Source organism: Pituophis catenifer, unplaced genomic scaffold (assembly GCF_029215685.1).
Source record: "Pituophis catenifer annectens isolate HBS135680 unplaced genomic scaffold, rPitCat1.0.hap2 SCAF_2, whole genome shotgun sequence".
NCBI lineage: Eukaryota > Metazoa > Chordata > Lepidosauria > Squamata > Colubridae > Pituophis > Pituophis catenifer.
In genome coordinates, this window is record NW_027256882.1 from 32,957,451 (window position 1) to 32,983,845 (window position 26,395).

General features: G+C 47.5%; 1 protein-coding gene across 1 annotated transcript; it reads left to right on the plus strand.

Annotated features, from left to right (window-relative positions):
- Positions 1-1,173: 1,173 nt before the first annotated feature.
- LOC139309323 (E3 ubiquitin-protein ligase TRIM39-like) lies at positions 1,174-22,922 on the plus strand. Its single transcript, XM_070933379.1, has 7 exons — positions 1,174-1,587; positions 2,169-2,264; positions 6,225-6,455; positions 8,173-8,195; positions 19,428-19,546; positions 20,358-20,390; positions 22,279-22,922. Exons 1-7 carry the CDS (start codon positions 1,174-1,176, stop codon positions 22,791-22,793), a joined length of 1,431 nt encoding a protein of 476 aa, XP_070789480.1. The 3' UTR covers positions 22,794-22,922.
- Positions 22,923-26,395: the final 3,473 nt, after the last annotated feature.

Below are 26,395 nucleotides of genomic sequence, written 5' to 3' on the forward strand. Positions count from 1 at the left end.
TCAATCAACCAATCTGAATGAAAGGAAACAATAATAAGGATATAATAAATAATACTAGGATATGATATACCGGCATACTAGATTCTGTAACCATTAGGTTCCTGTAATACACATATGCCTTTGTATCTTTATCTCCTGTAACAAACATATTCTGTTATTAGGCCTGTAATGTATCTGGTATTTGTCAAACATATGTCCCTGCCGTTTGACCTGAACCCATATCAATCTTCTCCCTGTTTTTTCTTGTGCCATCTAAGAGCATGGTACGTATCTCCAAGGCATAATTTACACCTCAGTCTTAATTTATGTTGATCTGGATAGCCTCCTACTTTCCAGGGCCAGGGGGCCTAAGTGGCCAATTGAGTAAACAAAGAAATGCTCAAGATGACTAATTGGGAAGTTTCTATTCCCCCTTGCAGGGCAACAAGGAATGCACAGGCCTGGATTGGGAGGCCAGAGTTGGGTACTAAGCTGACTAAGTCTCTGAGGGTATAAAAGGACGCCATACCTTCCCCAAGGTGTGGCTATCTCCTCACATGCATTGTATCTGTATGTTCTGGATATAGTTCCACCCAGTATTTTGTGTTTGGCCATAAATAAAATCTGTTTTTTTTGCAAGCCTCGTCTTGAGTCTCTCTCTCTTTGGCATTGTGGTGACTCAAGTGTATTTTGGGACCTTACAAGAATAGACCCTATATATACCATTTGAAACCCACCAGTCACAAAGGGGCCGTGATTCCCCACCTCTCCATTAGCAGAATGTGTGGATCAATAATTGATCGAGGGGGGGGAGGGGATCCCATGAATGTTGGCTTCTCCCCAATATTTTAAACTTGTTTACTCTCTTTAAAAGGATCAATTGTAATTGATCGGGGTTCGTCCCAGGGATGATTCCTTCTCTCCACAGTTTTTAAAACAATTTTCCCTTTAACGAGCTGGTTGGGCTGAGAATAACTGATCGGGGCTCCGTCCTTTGAATTTTTCCTCCTCCCCAATTTCTTCCTTTTAAAATACTGTCCTTCTTCTTTTAGAAGCCAGCGAAGATGCCCTCAAGAGCAGCAACAATTCATTTTGGTTTCCCGTCTGGGCAGAGCCCAAAGGCAGTCAGCTGATTTAGAAGAAAAGAAGCAAAACTTAACTTTCTCTTTCTTTGTCCCAGCGGAGGAGGCGGCGATGGCGGCCGAAGCGCCCTTGCGGGATTTCTTGGAAGAAGCCACCTGCTCCATCTGCCTGGACTTTTTCCAGGACCCCGTGCTCATCCCCAAGTGCGGCCACAACTTCTGCCGGGGCTGCCTGACCCGCAGTTGGGGGGCGTCGGAATCGGAGGCTTCCTGCCCCCAATGCAGACAGACCTTCGCGCCCCGCAGCCTCCTCCGCAACAGGAAGCTGGCACGGATGGCTGAAGTGGCCGGGCGATGCGGAGGTCCTTGGGGCGAGGAAGGAGGGAGTTTCTGCCCGAAGCACCGGGAGCCCCTCAAGCTCTTCTGTAAGGACCACCAGACCCTCATCTGCTTGGTCTGTGACCGATCCAAAGAGCACGAGGGCCACTCGGTGATCCCTACGGAGGAGGCTTTCCAGGAATACCAGGTAGGAGTCAGCCAGGAGGAATCGCTGGGGAGGGGCATCCAGTGCCAGCCCTCACAGTCTTTGTAACCGTTTACTTGCTTCCTCCTGCTTTATCCCACCCCTTATTTCCCTGCCTGCAATTTTTAAAAAACAGGTTGACATTCCTGTTGTCACTGATCAAAATTCAGATGCTTGTCAACTGTCATATTATGTTGTCCTGGGCACTTGTGATCACTCTTTGCCACCTCCTGATAAACAAAGTCAATAGAGAAGCCAGATTTGCTTAATAGCTGTGTGACCAACCTGACAACTGCAATGATTCACTTAAGAACATTCGGAAGAAAGGTTGTAAAATGAGACAAAACTTCACTTAACTGTCTTGCTTAGTAACAGAAATTGCCTGTATGAAGAAATAGGCTCCCTTTGCCAGCTCCCTTTCCACATTTGCTCTAGAGCGAAATTGTCATGGTCACATGATCAAAATTTGGACGTTTGCCAACTGTCATGTATTTATGATGATTGAATATACTGTGTCTTCTAACTTGGTCTTCCCTCCAATGTAATTCTTTACAGAAAAGAAACTCAAAACTTGTATTTTTCAGATCAAGGTGGAGAATTGCCTGAAGGCTCAGAAGGAGCAGAAAGAAAAAATAGCTACATACGAAGGAGACACAGAGCAAAGAGTGCAGGAGATGCTTGTAAGTATTGATCCAATGGTTAGGAGCTTCAGAGCTAATAAGAAGGAGAAGCCCACCCGCCATCTTTAATAATAGGCAGCCTGTTTGTAAGTACAAGTTCTGACTGAAATTAATTCAAAGTTAAAGACTGTGTAGGGCACAGAAGTTGTTCTTAACATGGGGACTGAGATGTCATCATTGGCTGAATCTCAGTTGGGTTAAGTGCCCCTATCCCATGAGCTGTGTTTTATGCAATAGGTTTGGCTTGCTTAACCTAAAAAGAGGGGGTTATGGGGTTTTTTAAAATTGTCTTTGTGTAAATATTTAGGGGGGTTGGGGAAGGGGGAGGGGAGGGAGGGGTATAGGCCTGGCTCGTCACAGGGGCATAGAATGGGAGGCGGGGGCCGGGGTGTGGAGGAGCTCAGTGTTGATAGGGAGGGCGATCCCATTAAGGCCATAGGTGGGAGGGGCAGATATGGCGGGAGCAGGGGGCCACATCATATGGTGGGGGCACGCACCCGCTGTCTTCAAGCGGTGGCATGCCTCGGCCCCCAGGACTCTTCTCGTTCCCTGGGCTGTCCAGAGTTGTGGAGCCCGGGTCTTAGGCTGATGCTGTGCAACACTAGGTCTGTGGTTAATAAGCCCCCCCTCATTTGTGACCTTATTCAGGAGGGGGGCGCGGGCCTAGCAGGTATTACAGAGACCTGGTTGGGCCAAGGAGGGGGGTTCCCCTCGTAGAGATGTGCCTGCCAGGTTTCCGTGCATTTCATCAGCCAAGGGCCCAGGGCAGGGGTTGGGGGGTGGCAGTCGTTATAAAGGAAAGTCTTGATCCAAGGGAGGCCACTGTACCTCAGATAGCCGGATGTGAGTCTCTCCTGGTGAAGTGGGGCCATGGGATGCAGGTGGGCCTGCTGATCACGTACCTGGCTCCCTGCCACGTGACAGCGGGCCTTCCCGAGCTCCTCAACATTATTGCCGGGGTGGCGGTTGATACTCCCAGACTTTTGGTCATGGGGGATTTCAACTTGCCGTCTGCCAGTGAGGCGTCTGGGTTGGCTCAGGAGTTTATGGCTTCCATGACAGCCATGGACCTGACACAACTAATTCTTGGCCCTACTCATGTGGGAGGACACACTCTGGACTTGGTTTTTGTCTCTGGTCAGTGGTTGAATGGCCTAGATGTTGGGGATATAGTTATTGAACCCCTATCATTGTCGGACCATTCTCTCCTGAGGCTCGACTTTCTGACCACCGCACCCCACCGCAGGGAGGTGGAACCGACCAGGTGGTTCCACCCCAGGCCCCTGATGGATCCTGATAGGTTCCAGAGGGAGCTTGGGCCAGTTCCTGAAACTCTGGCTCACGACTCGGCAGAAGACCTGGTGGCCGCCTGGGATAGGACGGCCACCAGTGCTCTGGACCGAGTCGTGCCTTTGCGGCCTCTGACCTGGCACCAAGCCTGCCCGGCTCCTCGGTTCTCTGAGGAGTTGAGGGAGATGAAGCACCGGAAATGATGCCTAGAGAGTGGTTGGAGGGCTAGTCATTCTGAATCCGACCGAACACTAATTAGGTCTCATGTTAGGACCTATTTGGTGGCGATAAAAGCGGCAAAGTGTAATTACTTTTCCGCTCTTATTGCATCGGCAGATAACTGGAACCTATCCGGTTCCATCAAGCGCCTGGGGCGGAACCATCTTACCGGCTCCGCCTCCCTGCGGCGGGGTGTAGCGGTTCGAAGGTCGAGACGAAGGAGAGAGTGATCAGACCATGACAAGGGCTTGGTGACTATATCCCCTATCTCGAGATCACTCAACCACTGTCCAGAGACAAAAACCAGATCCAGCGTGTTTCCCCCCGTGTGGGTAGGGCCATGAATTAACTGGGTCAGGTCCATGGCTGTCATGGAAGCCATGAACTCCCGAGCCACCTCAGATGCCTCACCAACGAACGGCAAGTTGAAATCCCCCATGACCATAAGCCTAGGGGTCTCAACCGCCACCGTGGCGATGACACTGAGTAGCTCGGGCAGGGCTGCTGCCACATGGCAGGGAGCCAGGTATGTGATCAGCAAACCCATCTGAACCCCGTGGCCCCATTTCACAAGGAGGGATTCACAGCTGGCCGTCTGAGGAACAGTGGCCTCCCTCGGTCTCAGACCTTCGTTAATAATAACCGCTACCCCCCCGCCCCTACCCTGCAACCTCGGCTGATGGAATGCGCGGAAACCTGGTGGGCACATTTCAACAAGAGGGACCCCCCCCTCTTGGCCCAACCAGGTTTCCGTAATACCTGCCAGGTCCGCTCCCCCCTCCTGAACAAGATCACAAATGAGGGGGGCTTTATTTACTACAGACCTGGCATTGCATAACATCAGACAGAGGCCAGGGCCCTGAGGATCTGCGCCACCTGGAAAACGAGTGGAGCTTTGGGGGCTGGAGCGCGCCACCGCTCGAAGACAGCGGGCGCGCGCTCCCCTAACACGATATGGCCCCCTGCTCCCGCCATATCTACCCCTCCCACCCACAGTACTGATAGTAAAAACCTTATCTGGATGAACTTTATCCCCCCTCTTGACCCTGGGCCCCCCACCCCCCATGCCGTGCTCCACAGCCTTACCTGGCCCTCCCCTTAGTGGGTTATCCCCCATACCCACGGCCTTACTTCTGATCCACCCCTCCACCCCCGGAACCCCTTAAGACATTTGCTAAAACTTTATCTAAAAAACCCCTCAACCCCCTCTTCGTGACATGCCATCGCTGGCTATTGGGGGTGAATCTCTGACCTCCACATAGTGGGCTTGCAACTTGGGCGTCCTCCTGGACACACGGCTGTCTTTGGAAGAGCATATCACAGCCATGGCCAGGGGGGCTTTCTATCGGGTCTGCCTGATACGCCAGTTGCACCCCTTTCTGGATCGGGACTCCTTATGCACAGTCACCCATGCCCTCGTCACATCTCACCTGGACTACTGTAATGCTCTCTACATGGGGCTCCCCTTGAGATGCACCCAGAGGCTCCAGCTGGTCCAGAACGCGGCCGTGCGGGTGATTATGGGAGCAACATGGCGCTTCCACATAACATCTCTCCTGCGCAAGCTGCACTCACTCCCGCTGGTCTTCTGGGTGCACTTCAAGGTGTTGGTTCTCACCTTTAAAGCGCTCCATGGCATAGGACCAGAGTATTTGCGAGACCGCCTGCTGCTACCGATAACCTCCCACCGGCCAATACGCTCACACAGAGAGGGCCTCCTCAGGGTGCTGTCAGCCAAGCAATGTCGGCTGGCAGCCCCCAGGGGGAGAGCTTTCTCTGTGGGGCCACCCGCCCTGTGGAATGAGCTACCTCCTGGAATACGATTGATCCCGGACCTCCGTACTTTCCGTAAGGCCCTGAAGACTTATTTATTCCAACAAGCTGGCCTAGTTTAAATGGTTTTAATGGGAATTTTGTAAATTTTAGATTTGGGGTTTTAAATTGGGAATTTCTTCAATTTTGTAGATTTGGGGTTTTAAATTGGGAAGCCGACAATTTAATTTATTTTTCGTCTCTTAACTTTTGTATTATATGTATTTTAACTTTGGCTGTTCACCGCCCTGAGTCCCTTTTGGGAGAAGGGTGGTATATAAACTCGAATAAACTTAAATTTAAGCTTAAACTTAATAAATTAATGCAAATCGTATTTTATCATTGAAAAAATTGTGAACACAAACATTTTTATGTCTACTTTTTTGAAATCCCTGATTGCTAAGAAAATTTTCATGAGAGATCATTTAAACTGGAGCCTTTTTTTTTCTTTTTAGAAACTTTTCCCCCTTGCGTTTTTTAATGTCAAAAGGGTTTTTTCCTCCCTAGGAAATTCTCCCACCTCACTTTTGGATTCTTCAAAGAATCCATTTAATTATCATGACAAAATTAAAATTATTAAATAAAATAATTAAAATGAAATAAAATTATGCCATTTGCTTTTTCTCTTTCTTGTTCTAGGATCGCATCGACAAAGTGAAAAAAAGTGTAATGGCTGAATTCAGAGAGCTACAACTCTGGTTAGAAGCACAGGAGAAGCTTCTATTGACTAAAATGGAACAAACGGAGAAGGATATTATGGCAAGAAAGGAGAAGGGTTTGGCCAAGCACATGAAAGAACTGGGCTCTCTTGACCATCTCATCCAGGAGATAGAAGAGAAGCTTCAGCAGCCAGCCAACAAACTCTTACAGGTCAGGTTGTATCATAGAGATCATAGAATCCTAGGGCTGGAAGGGACCTTGGAGGTCTTCTCTGCCCAAGGCAGAGTCCTTATTCCATCTGGAACAAATCTATTATTGGAAGCCTCCAGTGATGGATCACCCAGAACTCTGGGAGGGAAGCTGTTCCACTGATAAATACTTCTCACTGTCAGGAAATTCTTTTGTATTTTAGGTTGGATCTCTTTGTGATGAGTTTTCACCCTGTGCCTCTTGTCCTGCCTTCAGGTGCTACGGAGACTAAATCATGCCCTTTTCTCTATGACAGCCTTCCAAGTATTGGAAGATGTCTGTAGGGTCTCCCCTAAGCCTTCTCTTTGTTAGGCTGAGTCCCCTTTGCCATTCATTGTACAGTTTGGCCTCCAGAGCCCTTATCACCTTTATTGCTCCTCTCTGTCTCAGCATTTTTTTGGTATCATGGTGTACCAATGATGAAATGGAATAGCCTGCTTTAGCCCCTCCACAGAATACTCTTTTTGACTCTTTCCTTCCCCCTCCCCAGAAATTTAATTGAAATTATAATAGTGAAAAGTACAAATGGAAATAAAGAAAATAGGGAAACGGAGAAAGATAAGAATGGGAAAGAAGTTTCAGATAAAGGGAAAACAAAACATTTTCAGCACAGCAAAATACAAAATAAAATGACAGCCTCAAGTTTTTATTTTTTATATTTTCTCATTATTATCCATGTGTATAAAAACAGATTAGTCTAATAAGAAAAATCTAGTATCAGGAGTTCCTTTTTTTCTATCTCAAGCACAAAGTTTAGAAGCAGCTTCCAAGTAGAAAAAAGGGGTCATATCTAATTAAAGCAGTCAATTTTGTCATTTTTTCTAGCTCCATCACTTTTTCCATCCATTCTTCTGTTGTGGAGATTGATATATTTTTCCATGTCTGCATGTAGGATTCTGGCTGCATTTGACAAAGTTCAAAATCTTTTTTTCAAGTCCTCATTTAGTAAAGGTTTTGACTCTTTCTATGGAAAGGAACGGTCACTAAATGAACTATTTAGTCAAGGACTACCTGTAATGGCTTAAATTAGGGATACATAATTTGATACAGAAAAAGCAGGCCATACATTAAGCAGGAATTCAAAGTACTGGTCACTGTCTCTATATTCTTCACAATTTGAGGTTCCTATCCCCTATTAGAGGATGTGGTGGTGGGTGTTCTTTGTAGGGTCTCCCCTTCCCCTTAATCTCCAGGCGAGGAGAAACCCAACACTGATGACTTTCCACAAAGTATTATAACCACCTGGATTTTCCAAAGTGCCTTCATTCTGGAAGCATAAATGCAGGGCATTTTTTTATTCTATTGACGCACTATTTTGTTTTTCAAATGGTCTTTTCTTTTTGCTATTATGTGTTATATATATATATATATATATATATATATATATATATATATATATATATATATATATATATATGTTCTGTAATTGTGTTGAATTCAACTGGGGTATAATTTTTCTTAGGCAAAAAAGTAAAAACAATACCTCTCCAAAAGAGGTTGAACAGCTGAGGAAAAAACAGCAATGGGATTTTTTTTTCTTTAAAAAAATGGAAGTATTTTAGGGGTCTGTTAGTGTCTGGTTGTCCAGAGGTTTCACTCATTTGTTTTGTAAATGTAAGAATTTAATTTTCTGCCTAGGAAATGGCTCCTTTCAATGCTTTGTCTCTCTTTGTTTTAGGACATTGGAAGCATCTTGAAGAAGTAAGTAAATCCACCCTTTTCTTTACTGTCTCAGAGATCAGCAGCTCCTCCAACAGTTTTCCTAATTTGGAAAGTTCTGTTTGTATTTAGCAGTATTTCATACTGTATTTCAGGGCTTTTTAGATATTTGTTCAGACAACCTCAACACAATATAATTAGCAATATTGGATATGATCAATTATTGTTGGTTGCATAGTCAGCCAGATGTTTAGACTGAATTTGGCCATTTTACCTGCCTATTGAATCTTTTCCAAGAGACAGATGTTTGATGGTTTTAAAGGTATTGTAGGATGTAAACTGTTCCAAGTAATGCAACTATCATAAATACATGCCAGTTGCCAAGCACCAGAACAGGGATTGTGACAGATGTTATCTGCTATTTCATTGCATTACCTTTAAGTTTAAGGTTAAGTTTACTTTGTGTCATTACATCAAAATTAAATGCCATCTTCAGTGTACATCCTACATAAGAAAACTATCAATAATAATAATAAAACAAAATCAAATCCTTCACATTCTACACAATTAAATTGAAAACCTGTGATACTGTATTAGTATACAGTAGAATTCAACATAGTTACCGCTCTGGGATAGAAGCTGTTTTTCAGCCTATTTATCCTTATTTTTGTTTACCGTCTGCCAGATGGCAATAGTTCAACAAAAGGGGTGCCCAGGATGAGATGGATCTTTAAGAACGGTTTGAACTTTCTTAAGGCAGCGGGAGCTATAAAGCTCTTCCAAGGAGGGGAGGGGGCAACCAGTGATCCTCTGGGCAATGATCTTAACACTCTGGAGCGCTGTCCTATCTGCCACGGTGCAATTGGCAAACCATACACAGGTGCAGTAAGTTAAGATACTTTCTATAGTGCAGCAGTAGAAGGTCACCTGCAGTTTTTCATTCGGTTGTTTTTTCCTGAGTAGTCTCAAGTATTATATTCTCTGCTGGGCCCTTTTGACAGTGCTGTAATGTGAGCACCCGAGGTCAGATCCTCTTTTATGATAATGCCCCAAAACCTAAAACTGGCCACTTGCTCCACGTGGTCTCCATTGATAAGCGAGGGCTGGATATCTGATCTGTTCCTTCTGTAGTCCACTATAAACTCCTTGGTCTTATTGGTGGTAAGGACCAAATTATTGTCTCCACACAGTGAAAGCAACTGGTCCACCTCATCTCGATAGGCAGACTCATCCCCCTTGGAGATGAGTCCTACCATTGTTGTATCATCTGAAAGTCCAAGGTCCTTAAGTTTAGATAGACACTACTCTATGTGGAAGAATTGTGTTAAATGCAGAAGTAAAATCCATCAAAATCAGTTTGAATGTTATATCCATCGTCTAATTACCTACGTCACCCATAGTAGTCATGTGTCATCAGTCATTTGGTAAGATACAATCCATTGATTTGGCCAAGAGATTCACAAGAATTTTCAAGAGTAGGGAGCCTCAAAACTGAAACTTAGTGGCCTTTACTAGATCTCTCCTTGAACTTGACGAAGGTGGATGAGTGCAGTTCTGGATCAGGATCCACTGAGTCTCACATGGTGCCCATATTTGAATAGCTAGCCAGAGAAATGACTGAAGCCATGGAATCAGGGCCCTTCTCAGTCAACAGGAGTGCTGATTTCCCACCAGCTTACCAGGTACTTTAGATCCGAGGATGGGGCAACACAAGAAAATTTATTTTATTTTATTTCGAATTGATATACAGCACCTTCTCCCAAGACACTCAGGGCAATGTACAGCTAGATAAAAATATACAATACAAACATTAAAAAACAATATAAATGATATATATTAATTTGGCCCCAATTTAAGATAACAAACCAATTAAAAATTAAAAATATGTTAAAAAATATGTTAAGCCAGCCTGGCTTGCTGAAAAAAGAAAGTTTTAAGGGCACGGCGGAAGGTACCGAGGTCTTGGATTTTCCTTATCTCTGGGGGCAGCTGATTCCAGAGGGTGGGTGCCCCCACAGAGAAGTCCCTCCCCCTGGGGGTCGCCAGCCTACATTGTTTGGCTGATGACACCCCGAGGAGGCCCTCTCTGTGGGAGCGCATAGGTCGGTGGGAGGTCACCAGTAGCAGCAGGTGGTCTCGAAGATAACTAGGTCCTATGCCATGGAGCGCTTTAAAGGTGGTAACCAATACCTTGAAGCGCACCCAGAAGACCACTGGGAGCCAGTGCATCTCACGCAGGAGCGGTGTTATGTGGGAGTGCCAGGCGGCTCCCGTAATTACCCGCGTGGCCACATTTTGGACCAGTTGGAGCCTCCGGGTGCTCCTCAAGGGGAGCCCCATGTAGAGAGTGTTGCAGTAATCCAGGCGCGAGGTGACGAGAGCCTGAGTGACTGGGCACAGGGAATCCCGATCAAGAAAGGGCCGCAACTGGCAAATCAGGCGAACCTGACAGAAGGTCCCCCTGGCTACAGCCGTCAGATGTTCCTCCAAGGACAGCTGCATATCCAGGAGGACTCCCAGATTGCGTGCCCTCTCCGTGGGGGCCAAAGACTTGCCCCCAATACTCAGTGATGGAGTCAACTGACTATATCGGGATGCCAGGAGCCACAGCCACTCAGTCTTGGAAGGGTTGAGCTTGAGCCTGTTCCTCCCCATCCAGATCCGCACAGCCTCCAGGCACTGGGACATCACTTCAAGGGCATCGTTGGGGTGGCCTGGGGTGGAGATGTACAGCTGGGTATCATCAGCGTACTGATGGTACTTCACCCCAAAGCCACGGATAATCTCACCCAGCGGCTTCACATAAATGTTGAACAGAAGGGGCAAGAGGACGACCCCTGAGGCACTCCACAAATGAGAGGCCTCGAGGTCGACCTCTGCCCCCCTGTCAACATGAACTGCGACCAGTCTGAGAGAAAGGAGGAGACTTTGGTGCTCCTCATCCCCAACTCTTCCAACCGGTGCAGCATGATACTATGGTCCATGGTATCAAAAGCCGCTGAGAGGTCTAACAGGGCCAGAACAGAGGGGCAACCCCTGTCCCGAGCCCTCCAGAGATCATCTACCAACGCGACCAATGCCATTTCCGTGCTGTGCCCAGACCTGGAACCTGACTGGAACAGATCTAGATAAGATGTTTCCTCCAGGAATTGTGGAAACTGTCGCGCAACCACACTCTCAACAACCTTCGCAACAAAGCGAAGTTTGGAGACACGACGATAGTTGGCTAATACTGCCGGGTCCAGGGAAGGCTTCTTGAGGAGAGGCTTCACCACCGCCTCTTTAAAGGCAGTGGGGAAGTGACCCTCACTCAATGAAGCATTGATAATTCCCTGGAGCCAGCCTCGTGTAACCTCCCGGGAAGCCAGTACTAACTAGGAGGGACACGGGTCCAGTAAACATGTGGCCGCACTAAGTCTCCCCAAAATCCTGTCCACATCATCAGGAGTCACAGAGTCAAACTCTTCCCAGATAACGTTCTCAAGACAATTCCTCATCACCCTGCCTGAATCTACCCAGTCAGAGTCCAAATCCCCCCGGAGCTGAGTGATTTTGTCATATAGGTATTGTCCGAAATCCTTGGCCCTGTCTTCCAGGGGGTCCTCCCGCACTCCCGGATGGAGCAAGGAGCGGGTCACCCTGAACAGGGCAGCCGGACAATTCTCTGATGACGCAATAAGAGCGGAAAAGTAATTACACTTTGCCGATTTTATCGCCACTAAGTAGGTCTTAATATGCGACCTTAACAGTGTTCAGTCAGATTCAGCGAGACTGGCCCTCCAACCGCTCTCCAGCGTCTTTTCCAGCGCTTCATCTCCCTCAGTTCCTCGGTAAACCAAGGAGCCATGAGGGATCGGCACCGGGTCAGAGGCCGCAAAGGCACGACTCGATCCAAGGCCCTACCAGCCGCTCGATCCCAAGCAGCTACCAGGTCCTCGGCCGAGTCATGTGCCAGATCCTCAGGAAGTGGCCCAAGCTCCATCTGGAACCTATCAGGATCCATCAGGCGCCTGGGGCGGACCCATCTTGTTGGCTCCGCCACCCTGCGGCGGGGTGTAGCGGTTCGAAGGTTCAGGCGAAGGAGCGAATGGTCTGACCATGACAAGGGTTCCATGTCTATATCCCCTATAACAAGACCACTCAACCACTGGCCAGAGACAAAAATCAAGTCCAGAGTGTGACCCCCCCCCCGTGGATGGGGCCATGAACTAACTGGGTCAGGTCCATGGCCGTCATGGAAACCATGAACTCCCGAGCCATCTCAGACGTTTCACCAACAGATGGCAAGTCTCAGGTTAACCGTGCGAGATGCAATCAAGACATAGCAGCACCCCTTTCAGCTCTTTTTGGCACGCTGATTTATTCCCGTCCGTGGACGGCTACACGCTGTGACTCATAAAGACGAATGAAATCAGCGCTACAGTGTAGTAGAAACGGGCGTTTATATAGCCCTCCCTTCTCATTAACCCTTTTAAACTGCGCCCCCGTTTATCACCACACCCTTGTTAGCACGGAAGCGTCTCGGCTGGTTCTCGAAGGTGCTGGTTGCAGCATCATTTGGAGACGTCCTAATCCCGTCGCACCCGATACCACCTCCCCTCGCCCCGCAGACAGCCGCCTGCACCCAGTGCCACCACCACCAAGTATGTATATATCCCTCGATGCTTTCAACAAGCGTTAGCGGTGTCGAGCAGGTTGCTAGGCTCGACAGGCAGTTCCCCTTTCACCAAGTGTCCTTCTGTAAGAGACAAATTACACATATTATTAGATTGTTGTGGTTTGTGAGGATATAGTTTATGAAACCGTCGAACTATACGACTCGTGTTCATATTGCTCTGCGGTATCCAGGAAGCTTCCTCTATTGGATAGCCCTTTCATTTAACCAGGTAATGGAGGACCCCTCATTTCCATCTAGAGTCTAGGATGTCATCAACCTCGTAATGGGCCTCTGTAATTGGACCAGGACGTTCAAATGTTTGGGTGTGGGTGGCGGGTTTGAGAAGACTACTATGAAATATGGGGTGGATCTTCCCCAGTAATGGAGGTAACTTTAGAACCACAGTCACAGGATTTATTGTCCTCATCACTGGGAATGGGCCTAAATATTTTGGTCCCAGTTTCCTACTAGGAAGTCGTAGTTTGATGTACTTGGTGGAGAGATATACCATGTCCCCCACCTTAAAAGGTTGGAATGGTGCATGTTTTCTATCCGCCTGGGTTTTGTATGCAATAACAGATTTATCCAATGCCTCCCTGACCTGGGGCCGTACTGTCCTTATTCTGTTGGACCACTCTTGGGGCATTGTGGTAGCTGTTGATGAATGACTCAATTCAGGTATTGCTACGAAGTCCTGTCCCATCACCACCCGGAAAGGGGTAAGACCCGTACTGCTATGAACCGTGTTATTATAGGCGACCTCTGCAAAGGGCAAGAGTGATGACCACTCGGTCTGTTGATATGAAACATAGCAACGGAGGTATTGCTCTATCATTGCGTTTGCTCTTTCTACAGCCCCGTTGGTACTGGGGTGGAACGCCGAACTAAGTCCTTGTGTTGACCCAATAGCTGAGAGGAAGTTTTTCCAAAAGCGAGCAGTAAACTGCACCCCTCTATCAGATATAATACGGTGGGGCACCCCATGTAGCCGGTATATGTGCTGTACAAACAATTTAGATAACCTACAAGCTGACAGCAAACCCTGGCAAGGAATGAAGTGAGCTTGTTTAGAGAACAAATCAATAACAGTCCAGATAACTGTGTTCCCATTGCTGTCTGGTAGGTCAACTATAAAATCCATCCCTATTTCCTCCCACGGTTGGGTAGGGGTGGCTACAGTCTGTAACAACCCTAATGGTTTTCCAGGGTGGGACTTGGCTTTGGCGCAGACAGAACAGTTTTGTGTATATGTTTCTATATCTTTCCTCATATGAGGCCACCAAAACTGCTGCCTTGTTAGGTGTAGTGTTTTGAGGAAACCATAATGGCCAGCCACTTTATTGTCATGGCATCGGTGTAACACTAAGCCCCGAACCCCTTCAGGCACATATATCTTGTCCCCTTTCCATGAGACCCCGTCTCTGTGCATGAGCAGATGTTTGTTTTCTCCAAATCACTTATCAGTATTTAACTCTCTTTGCATCAACTCTTTCCACTTTGTCGAGGACTCCGTTGTTACGGCTGCTACAGTTCCCCTATCCTTGCCTGGTATCATAGCTTGCACTACCTCGTCCCTTTTGCTTTGGAACTGGGGCATCTGAGACAGAGCATCGGCCAGGAAATTCTTGCCTCTGGGCACGTATTTTAATGTGAACCGGAATCGCTGGAAGTGATGAGCCCAACGGACCTGTTTGGGGGACAGCCTTCTGGGTGTTTGCAACACTATAAGGTTGCGGTGATCCGTACACACCTCAAACAGCACCTGCGCTCCCTCCAATAGATGTCTCCAGGTGAGGAGAGCCCAACGGACAGCAAACGCCTCCTTTTCCCAGATAGCCCAGCCCCTCTCCGTGGAACTGAACTTTTTTGAGGTGTATGCACAAGGGTGTAACTGACCTTGGACATCAGTCTGCAATAACACGGCACCTACTGCAACGTCACTGGCATCTACTTGTACTATGAACTGTTTCGCCTGGTCAGGATGCTGCAAAATGGGTGCCTCTGCGAACTGGCGCTTCAGGGTTTCGAACGCCACTTGGCACTCCAGTGTCCAAGCCAAACGATGGCCCGGTCGCTGAGGCCCCTCCCCCTTTGTCCGTAGTAAGTTTGTTAAGGGCAAAGCAATTTGCGCGAATGTTGGGATGAACTGACGATAAAAGTTGGTGAAGCCAAGGAAGCTTTGTAATTGCTTTCTAGTCGTCGGGGCTACCCAGTCTAATACTCTTTTTACTTTTGCAGGATCCATAGCTATGCCATCCTTAGATATTCTATATCCCAAATAGTCTAGTTCTGTGCGATGGAATTCGCACTTGGATACCTTAACGTACAGTTGAGCTTGTAATAACCGTTCCAACACCTGGCGTACCAACACGATATGTTCCTCCATAGACTTGGTGTATATCAAAATATCGTCTAAATACACCAATACCCCTTGGTATAAATAATCGTGTACCACCTCATTGATTAGTTGCATAAAGACCGCGGGAGCGCCTTGTAACTCGAAAGGCATAACACAAAACTTATAACTGCCCAACGGGCAGTTAAACGTGGTCTTCCACTCATCGCCTTGTTTCACTCGTACCCTTTAGTAGGCCTCCCGCAAGTCCAATTTCGTAAAATATTTGCCGGTCGCCAAAGCAGCGAGTAGATCTTTCATTAACGGCAACGGATACACCGGTTCCACACTCACTGCATTTAAGCCCCGGTAGTCTACACATAAACGAAGGCCCCCCATCCTTCTTCTCCCTGAACAGAACCGGAGCAGCCATACGTGACCAACTGGGTTGTATGAATCCCCGAGCTAGGTTTTTATCGATGTATTTCCATAACTCTTCCACCTCCCGTGGAGTCATGGCGTACATGCGTGGCTTTAGGAGCTTCACCCCGGGTATTAGCTCAATAGCACAATCAGTGGGTCGGTGTGGGGGTAGCGAGTCGCACTCTTTCTCGTCAAACACTGCTGCCAAGTCCCCATAAATGGCAGGTACACCAATGGGACATGTATTGCTATCTATCCCCAAAGCCACCCCTTGCTCTTTTGGGATCTTCTGGATATCCGGGTCTGGACCTAGTGGCAAACGGAGTTTCCTGAAGTCCCCTTCCCACCAGATCGTGGGTTTCCATTTGTCTAGCCAGGCCAGACCCAGGATAACAGGCTCGATCATCGTATCCACCACCACAAATCGTATATACTCCCAATGGGCCCCTATTTCCATCTTTACCAACTCTGTGACCTGGGTTACTAGGGCCCCCCCTAACGTGGACCCATCCATTTGTTCGAACGTTATCGGGGGTTTCAGTGATCGTAACTGGATACCCAAACGGGTGGCTACAGCACGTCTCATCAAGCATTGTGTACATCCAGAATCAATAAGGGCCTCGTGTTGTACCCATCCCGCCCCCTTTAATGGGATTAGTGTGATGGGTATGAGGAAGGGACGAATGGGCTCACTTACCATCAGGTCACTGGTATCCTCATCCTCATCGCTATCAGCCACTACCATGGGGACTACACCAGGGAGTATAGCAGGACCCGGTCCCCCTCTGGTGGTTCCAGTTGGACTCTGTCCTTGCTGCGACAGGGCTCTAGTTTTCTCCGGAGATGGTCGCCCACGAGGCTTCCCACTGGTTGTTGGAACATTTGGCCCAGGTGGTTGAACCAGTGGCCACGGGCACTCCAGAGCCCTATGGCCGGGCTGGTTGCATCAGAAACAGCGTAATGGTCGGTGTGTGGAGTCAGCCACACGGGGATCGAGCTCCCCTCTCCCTACTGCTCTGACGGGAGCCGGTTGGTCTGGCTGGCGTCGGATGGGGATCGCGCTCACAGCACCCTTCACCCGAAACTCTCTCAATCCCACGTCCAGGTCGATGGCCGCTTTACACCACTCGGACAGGCGGGGTGGCATGCCCCGATATACGCAGGCTTGTCTTAGTTCACGATCCAAGCCAAGATGGAATTGATGAACAAGCATGCATTCGGGCCAACCCCTCACCCTCCCTGCGAGCCGACGGAACTCCTTTACGTATTCCTTTGCTGGACGTCCCCGTTGTTTCAGGGCTACGAGCTCCCCCTCGGCCACCTGGGTTCGTGTATCATCCTCAAACCGCACCCTGAGTCCTTCCAGGAACAGACCAATATCAGTGAGCTCTCGAGCATGATCATTGTGAAGGTCCGCTACCCAGTCAGCAGCTTCCCCTGTTAAGGTTGTTGTTATGGCGACTACCATGGACCACTGGGTTGGATATAGGTGCCCATATAGGTCGAGGTAGCTAAGTACCTGGCTCAGGAACAGGGCCACACGGTCTGGGTTGCCATCGAACGTGGTCTGCAGGGGGGGGCGGTCCCCAGACCGGTTGGGGCCCCCACACCCCAGCCTGCCCAACCGGCATAGCTGGATAAGCCATCGGTCCAGCGGTCGGAGCCGTACGTGGGCCTGAAGGGCCCCGCACTGAGCCAGACGCTGTCCCTGTAGCCACGCCTCCCAATGGCCCAAATGGCTGAGTTGTAGCAGACTGGGTAGCCGGGGGTCGGGTATCACTTTAGGAGGGACCCAACCGCAGCTTGGGGCTAGCCAATCGAAACCTAGTCTCTGTCCCTGCGGAAGACGCTGGCCAGCCTGGGCTGGGCTCCGCCCCCGCCATCCATGGTTGCCAGGACTGCGCATCCCGGAAGCTAGCTTCCCCAAAACGCTCTCGAAGGACTTCTATAGTTGAGTGGCCCAAACCTGTTGAATAACTCCATTCCCCATCATCATCATCCACCCAACGACGCTCTCTCCAGCGGTGGAAACGTTCGCTGTAAGGGAGCGATGCTTGGCCTTTCGGGGCTTCTATCGGGGCTGCCAAGGCAGGACTCTGCCACCACTCCCCCAACTCCGTCGGGGAGGGGGGCCTCCTCTTTGCCGTGACAGCATTCTTCCCCTCCTCTCCCTGGCTGCGAGTTCGGCAGCGCTCTTTCGGACGAACCGCAGGTGGATCTTCAGCTGGCCTTTCTCCCGATGCCGGTGAGTCCTCCTCCTCTGAGGGCGGTGTTGCAGCGGTGGTTGGGTCCACCCCCTCCACCATCCCGCTGAAGCAAGTATTAAGAGCAGCGCCGATTTCCTCTCAGGTTGACCGTGCGAGACGCAATCAAAACATAGCAGCACCCCTTTCAGCTCTTTTTGGCACGCTGGTTGATTCGCGTCCGTGGACGGCTACACGCTGTGACTCGTAAAGACGAATGAAATCGGCACTACAGTGTAGTAGAAACGGGCGTTTATATAGCCCTCCCTTCTCATTAACCCTTTTAAACCGCGCCCCCGTTTATCACCACACCCTTGTTAGCGTGGAAGCATCTCAGCTGATTCTCGAAGGTGCTGGTTGCAGCGTCATTTGGAGACGTCCTAATCCCGTCGCACCCGATACCACCTCCCCTCGCCCCGCAGACGGCCGCCTGCACCCAGTGCCACCACCACCACCAAGTATGTATATGTCCCTCGATGCTTTCAACAAGCGTTAGCGGTGTCGAGCAGGTTGCTAGGCTCGACAGCAAGTTGAAATCACCCATGACCATAAGCCTAGGGGTCTCAAGCGCCACCACGGCTGAGTAGCTACTGAGTAGTAACTGCCACCGTGACAATCAATGAGTTAATAGCTGGCCATCAACACCCCACTTAACAACTAAAAGCCACACACAACCAGGCACCACATAAATACAATGCATAGTACAGCCCAGTGCATACATTCTGGAGAGAGAGAGAGAGAGAGAGAGAGAGGTTCCCTGAGGATGGGCTCCAGCACAAGTCTGAAAGCTCAGAAGGCAAAACCTCTGGTGACCAACTCAGATTGGATCCTGTAGCTAGCCAATCCTCAAGCACCATCTGATGGTTTAGAAAGCTTCTTCTATTGGCAGGTTAATAACGGTTGCAGGAACTGTGCATGGCTAGTCTAGTGAAGAGAAGAACCAGGGGAGACATGATAACAGTCTTTATTTTATTTATTTTATTAGTTCGATTTATATGCCGCCCTTATATGCAGTCCGGAGACTCAGGGCGGCTTACAATGCATTAAGCCATAGCCTTCATACTTTTGTATATACCTGCTTAGTAGGGCTTTTGCCCACCCCCCCAGCGGTGTTCTTTTTTATATAAAGTCAGCTTATTGCCCCCACAATCTGGGTCCTCATTTTACCTACCTCGAAAGGATGGAAGGCTGAGTCAACCTTGAGCCTGGTGAGATTTGAACTCGCAATAATTGCAGGCAGCTGGCAACTAAGTGCTACTTTAACAGCACTTAGTCCACTGCGCCACCAAGGCTCTTGTCTTCCAATATTTGAGGGGCTGCCACAGGCAGGAGGGGGTCAACCTGAAGGCCAGACAAGGAATAATGGATGGAAACTGATCAAGGAGGGATTCAACCTAGAAATAAGAGAACAATTCTGACTGAGGAGAACCATTGGAACAGCTTTGCCTTCAGACGTTCTGAAAGCTTCATCACTGGAAGCTTTCAAGAAGAGGCCCGACTGCATCTGTCAGAATCTGAGTAGGGTCTCCTGCTTGGGGTTTGGTGGTTTGTGTGTTGGACTAGATGACCTACAAGGTCCCTTCCAAGTCTGTTGTTCTGCTATTTTGTCTTGCCAGATACCAGGCTAAGGAAACATATGAGAATCCGGTGGATTTACTTCTAGAACCGAAGTGGACAATCTGGGATTACGGTGATATGACTGAGCTTCTGAAAAGCACCATGAAAAAACTGAGAGGTAAAAAACAGCCGCTGGGGTTTTACCCTGGATGACATTTTGAGCATCCAAGAGAGATTCTGGGTCAGTGTCACATGGATCAAAGAGGGATCAATTTCAGGATCAGCGTCTCAGTTATGATTGTAAGACGAGGCTAGCTGTAGTCTTCGTAGCCCAAACCCAAATGCACTGATTACTGGGAAAGCAGAATAAGTTTCCACTAAGTATAATGGAATATATGCAGGTAGTTCTTGACTTACGACCTCAGTTGAGCTGTAAATTTCTGTTGCTAAGCAAGGCAGTTGCTAAGTTATCTGTGTCCCATTTTACGAACTTTTTTTGCCAGAGTTATTCAGAAAATCAGGACAGTTAAATGAATCACGGTTGATAAATGAGTTTGGATTCCCCCATTGACTTTGCATGTGAGAAGCTCCCCAGGAAGGTTGAAGAGGACAATCCCAGAATCATGGGATGCTTCAACCATCGTAAATAAAAGCTGGTCTCCAAGTGCCCAAATTTTGATCACGTGACTGGGGAGGCTGCAACAGTGATCAGTGTGAGAACCAGTCCTAAAGCACGTTTGTGAGTCACTAGTGCTTCACTACAGAAATAGTTGTAAGTTGAGGACTACCTGTATACGGAATGTATAGTGGAATATATTTATACCTGATGGAATATATATAGCCACCAATGACATTCTGGCTTGTAGCTTTCCCTATTCCTTATTTCCTGATCTGAGGCCAAGGAAAGCAAATCAGGGAATCTGAGGGAGGCCCTTCTGTTGCTCCAATTCCAGTGATGAGATGCTGAATTCCTCCCTTTTCTTCCCCAGATACTCTGGAAAGTGGACTTCAACTACAGGAAGGTAAATATCAGTTATAGGAATTGGATTTCCTTGCTATTTTAAGCTCTGATGCAGTGAAGAGAAACATAATAGATGAAAAAGAAAAATATAGAATTAATTACTATATAAGACTATGATGATCCAGTAAACTTTAATGATTATATGATTTATGAACTATTACTTGCCATTTATATGTACAATATTAGGTAATGCAGAGGAGAAAAATTCGTTGTGTGTCTGATCACATTTGGCCAAATAAAGTGGTTGTTCTGTTCTGTTCTGTTCTACTCCTGCTCCGCTCTGTTCCGTTCTATCCATACCATATTTTTTGGAGTGTAAGACGAACCTTTCCCCCCATAAAAGAGGCTGAAAATTTGGGTGCAACTTATACTCCGTATGTAGCTTTTTGGAAGCTTTTTTCAGCCCTACCGAGGCACTAACGAAGCACTAGCAAGCAATCTTCCCAGCTTTGCCTGCGCCCTCAACTCCCGAGTGAAGCGGTCTCCCTGCTTTGCTCCGACTCTCAGCTGTTCTTTAGAAGCTTTTTTCAGCCCTAACCAGGTACCAGCCGAGTGAAGCTTTGCCTGCTTTTCTCATTGCTGCTTCCTTTCAGCTGTGCCTTAGAAGCCGTTTTTTATCCCCAAGCAGGGGATAAAAAGCCAGCAAACTAATGTGCTGAAGCTGACCAGACTAAGGACGATAGCCAGATGAATACCTGGTAGGCAGATTTTTTTTTCCTATTTTCCTCCCCAAAAACTAAGCTGTGTCTTATACTCCGGTGCGTCGTATACTCCGAAAAATACGGTAATCTAAAAAACTGAAGTCAATCTTGGTGTAAAATGAAATATTTGGATAAATGGGAAAATATGGACTGGGAGTGAAAGCAATCTTGAATTCCTACCAAGCTAATAACATCCCCTTGATTTTACTGCCTGACTATAAGTTGGTGAGAGACCAGGTCTTTGGGAGCAGAGAAATTAGGTCCTTTGGGTCAAAGCAAATAGCAAAGTTGGAGCATCAGGGTTGCCTCCACTCTGTGGGCCATCAGACTGATGAAAGCAGAGGTTTCCTGTATAAGATCCTCCCCTTTTGTACATCCCTGTGATACCCTGATGCTCGTAGAGAAAAAGACGGAGCCTCCTCCCATCCCATCATGTGTCCTAAGTTACCTCTGGGGGATCCTTCTGATTTTTACCAGTTCAGAATTGAAACATGGCAGCCTCTTGCTCTGCCTGATGTTCTGGAAGAGGTGGAGCGCTATGAAGTGTTTCAAGGACTTGGGCATTGTGAGACTTGTGGACTTCAGTTCCCAGAATCCCCCATCCAGGATGGTGAAGCTGGACGGTAATCAGCAGAGTGGCGGCCACATGGGAGACTAGAGACTAGGGGAATTGACCAGTGGAGCCAAGAGACGAAGAGTTGAGGGGAGGAGCCAAAAGCTGTACAGGTAGTCAACGTATCCTGAAGGTGTGCAGCTTAGTGGCAGCTGAAGGGGAGACAGATGGACTGGAAGATGGTGAAGGCAACCTAAGTGAATGGAAGGAGAAGGCCAGAGGAGCGCTGAAGAGGCCGGCAGTTAACAGAGGATGGGACTAAGACAGTGGGAGAGCCCGAGTGCTTGGAGAAAAGGGAGCAGAGGGACCTGGACAATAGCAGCCCCTTCAGCCATTGGAATTCTGTTAGTTGAAGTCCACAAGTCTTACAGTTGCCAAAGTTGGAGGACTCTTGACCAGGCAATGCTTAGGTGTTGTTTAAAAAAACAATGAGTCTTCCAGTCCTGGGGGGGTGGGTGTTTGGAAGCTGAACTCCATTCACACAAGAGGGTTAAACTCTTGGGGTTGAAGACAGAAACCAGGCCTGCAGCTGAAGCTCTTGTTTTTTTCCTTCCTTCTTCTCTTCCCCCTTACAGAGAATGTAACTCTGGATCCACACACAGCCCTTCCTGAACTCTTTGAAGTCTCCCAAGATCGGAAAAGTGTCAAAGGAGTTAAGCCAGTTAAAGGAAAATATCCTGTCTCAGACCCCAAGATATTTGTACATTATGCTTATCTCCTTGGCTGTCAGAAGTTCTCCACAGGGAGACATTTCTGGGAAGTTATTGTAGGAGGTACAGGAGGATGGAGTGTAGGGGTTGCCAGCAAACCACTGAACGTAACAAATGTTGATGGGGAGATCAGGCGCTGGAGGTTTCGGAAATGTGAAGGGAAATACTGGGCCATATCTCCATCAAAATGCTCTCAACTGGTCCTGACTGAGGAGCCCACGAGGATCCGCATCTCGCTCAACTGCGAAGGGGGACAAGTGAGCTTTTTTGATGCCAGCACAGCAACTCTGCTCCATACATTCTCAGACGCTTCCTTGGTTGGAGAGACCCTTCTGCCCTATTTCTGTTTGACTGAGGGCACCTGCATGACACTCCCCTAAAAGAAGAGATAACCATAAACAAAAATTTGGAAAAATCCCTATTTGCCAAGCAGGGATCTCCGAAAGCCTTTAAAGCAGAGATTCCTTAGCTTTTTGCTACTTCAGCTTCCTTTATTGTTCTATGCCACCCTGGTCAGTCAATCTGTCATTATAAAGGAATAACCTGATGATCATTTCTATTTGTCTGGATAAAAAAAAAAAATGAAGTGTCCTAGGATCTTTTTCGGCTTTAGCATCATGTGTTCAGGTGCATCAGTATTAAAGATACCTTACAGCTAAGCCTGTCAATCATGATTTTATATGTCTGTTACAGCTCTTCATCCCATTTATGGATCATGCTTGTTTGTTTAGTGTTAGTTGCAATCAATGATTGTGTAGGTGTCCATAACTCCGTATATTCTATAATCATCCCCTTCTTTTTTTCTTTCCTTCCCCCTTTTTTCCTCCAGTTTCCTTTTAACACATAATTGTCATAATCCAACAAACCCTAGCAGGGCTTCAGCAAGTATTACACTCGATATAAGCTTTATAGCCTCACAGGTATAGGAGGAGGAAGATGCTTTGGATATGTTTGCCACCTTGACTTATTTGTGAAAAATAATAAAGGAGAGATAAAAATAAATAAGGGGAGTGAAACTTAACTCTGTTATGGTGACTTTGAATGCTGACAGCAGATCTCTGGAACCCCTCAAAGCATCTAAAGAACTGAAGATTGACAAGCTGCTGTTGGCAAAGGAGCAAATGAGGAATCCTAATGAACATACCTAATACAGGTAGTCCTGGACTTACAATTGAGCCCCAAATTTCTGCTCCCAAGTGAGACCGCAGTTAAGTGAGCTTTGCCCCATTTTAACTCTCACGGGGGAAGAAGGGAATGAAAAGGAGGAGGTTTGGGCAGGAAAAAGGAGGGGAGCAGTGGATAGAGAGAGAGGGCGAGAGGGACAGGTGGGTCTCTTTGGGGGCAAACCTGAGGGAGAAGGGAGAGAAGGGAAGTGGGGCCTCCTGGCTCACCTGGCCTCCACCCCACCAAGTGAGGGGGGGAAGCGACATATGAGGACGGGTTGAGGAAAGGGAGAGAAAGGAGTGGGGGGAAAGTAGGGAAAAGTGTGTGAGGAAAGGTTGAGGAAGGAGGAGGAGGAAGGAGATGGAGAGAAAGGGAGGCAGGCAGGGGAATCACGGGAGGAGCAGAGGCAGTGGCAGGAGAGACCAGCAAGCAGGAGGGGGTGGGGGAGAGAGGAGAGAGAGGGAGAACTGGCTGAATAGCCATCTGACCCCCACCCAACCATGTGAGGGAGCTGAGTGGAGTGGCAGCCACAAGGAATGGACTGTACCAGGGGAAGGCGCCTGGATGGTTGGAAAAGAAGGCAAGGGGAATCTATCACATGACTCGGGGACCCTTCAACCGTCATAAATATGAGTCAATACCAAGCCACTGAATTTTGATCAAGTAATCATGAGGATGCTGCAATGGTCATAAGTGTGAAACATTGTCATAAATCACTTTTTAATGCCTATATACATTAAAAATGAGAAATGTTAAAATGCTTATTATTTGACTTCACATATGTCAAATTGAGAGCCACTGATCTAGCCCAACAGACTGTCAAAAGGGATGGGGATTATGGCCATGGTATCCCAAGCCATGTCAACAAACTCAAGATGGCAGCCAGCTCCGCCTTTTCCCTATATGTAAATAAGGGGTGGGGCTTCCCTCCCTTAGGTCTTTGTTGACTCCCTCTAGGGTTGTTTCTGCATTGCATCTCCCCACTTATGAGGAATATTTAAAAGAGATTTAGATGTGAATGTTCTGTAAATTAGGTCCCAGCCCTAAACCTGTTTAGTAGTAGTACTGTAGTTGCAGTCATATTCATGGTTCCTTCCTTCCTTCCTTCCTTCCTTCCTTCCTTCCTTCCTTCCTTCCTTCCTTCCTTCCTTCCTTCCTTCCTTCCTTCCAAAGGTCTTCACCTGGTGCCAAACTGACGCCACTGTGGGTGCCAATTAAGGGGCTCTGGGGAGTGCATTCCAGAAATGACGTGACCACCAAAAAGGCAAGATAAAGGAGGGGGCTTGGGACTCTCTATGTCCCCTCAGAGACCCTGTTGTGATTAAAGAAGCCTCCCCAAAAAGCCCTTGAACAAAGGGCAAAGGTGTATACGATGTTCTCCAACCACCAGATCCCCCCACCTCTCCCCATGGGTCCTCCTGTCCTAAGTTGGCCTGAGACTCCTAATGCCTCTTTCTATCCACCTTTTGCCTTAAGAGGCATTTCATTGGTCAAACGTGAAGATTTCCAGTCAGCAAATGATCCTATTCCACATTCTACATATTCCATATTCTACATCTACAAGATAGTCTTCTCTGTCTCCCTTCCACAGAGTGATCCAGGCTGCCTCTTTATGTTGACTTTTGCCCAGTTTTAGAGCTTTTCCTGATCCGTTTCCTGATTGGATGGCTGGGAAGGGGACAGTCCAGGCAGTTCTTTCTCTGCAGGATATTCCAATTAAAAGTGACTGAAAAGAGTTTAATTTCCCCTTTATCTCTGAGACAACCCATCAATTGCAGGATTAGTTTTGGGCTTTTATCAAGGGCTTCTTACTGTCTCTTTCAGTCCAAGGTTACTCCCTCTGGTCCCATAAATGTTTCCTTCTTCCTATTGAAAAAAAAAGCATTTTCCCCTTTAACAAGCTGGTTGGATCCATAATAATTGCCCTACGCACAGTTACTCATGCGCTGGTCACCTCACAGATTGACTACTGCAATGCTCTTTACATGGGGCTGCCCTTGAGGACCACCCGGAGGCTTCAGCTGGTGCAGAATGCAGCCGCGCGGGTTGTGATGGGAGAATCCCGATACTCCCATGTTACACCCCTCCTACACGGTTTGCATTGGCTACCGGTTGCCCTCCGGGTGAGATTCAAGGTGCTGGTGATGACCTAAAAAGCCCAACATGGCTTAGGACCAGGATATTTGGCGGACCACTTACAGCCAGCAACGATATCCCATCGCCCGGTTCGCGCCCATAGAGAGGGCCTACTCAGGGTGCCGTCGGCTAGACAGTGGCGGCTGGCAGCCCCCAGGGGTAGAGCCTTCTCGGTCGTTGCCCCCACCCTCTGGAATCAACTTCCCTTGGAGCTCCGATTAGCGCCTGACCTTCGCACCTTCCGCCATGAGTTAAAAACTTTTTAATTCCCTTGACCTGAACTGACGATGGGGTTTTCATGGTTTTAAGGATTAATTTTAAATTTTTTAGATTTTAATTTTTATTTTATATTGTGGCTTGTGTTTTATTGTTGTGAGCCGCCCTGAGTCCATTGTGAGATAGGGCGGCATATAAGCCGAATAAAATAAAATAAAATAAAATAAAATAAAATAAAATAATAATAAAATAAAATAAAATAAAATAAAATAAAATAAAATAAAATAAAATAAAATAAAATAAAATAAAATAAAATAAAATAAAATAATAAAATAAAATAATAAAATAAAATAAAATAAAATAAAATAAAATAAAATAAAATAAAATAAAATAAAATAAAATAAAATAAAATAAAATAAAATAAATAATTGTTTGGCAATCTGTACAATGGATGTTTCTTTCTCCC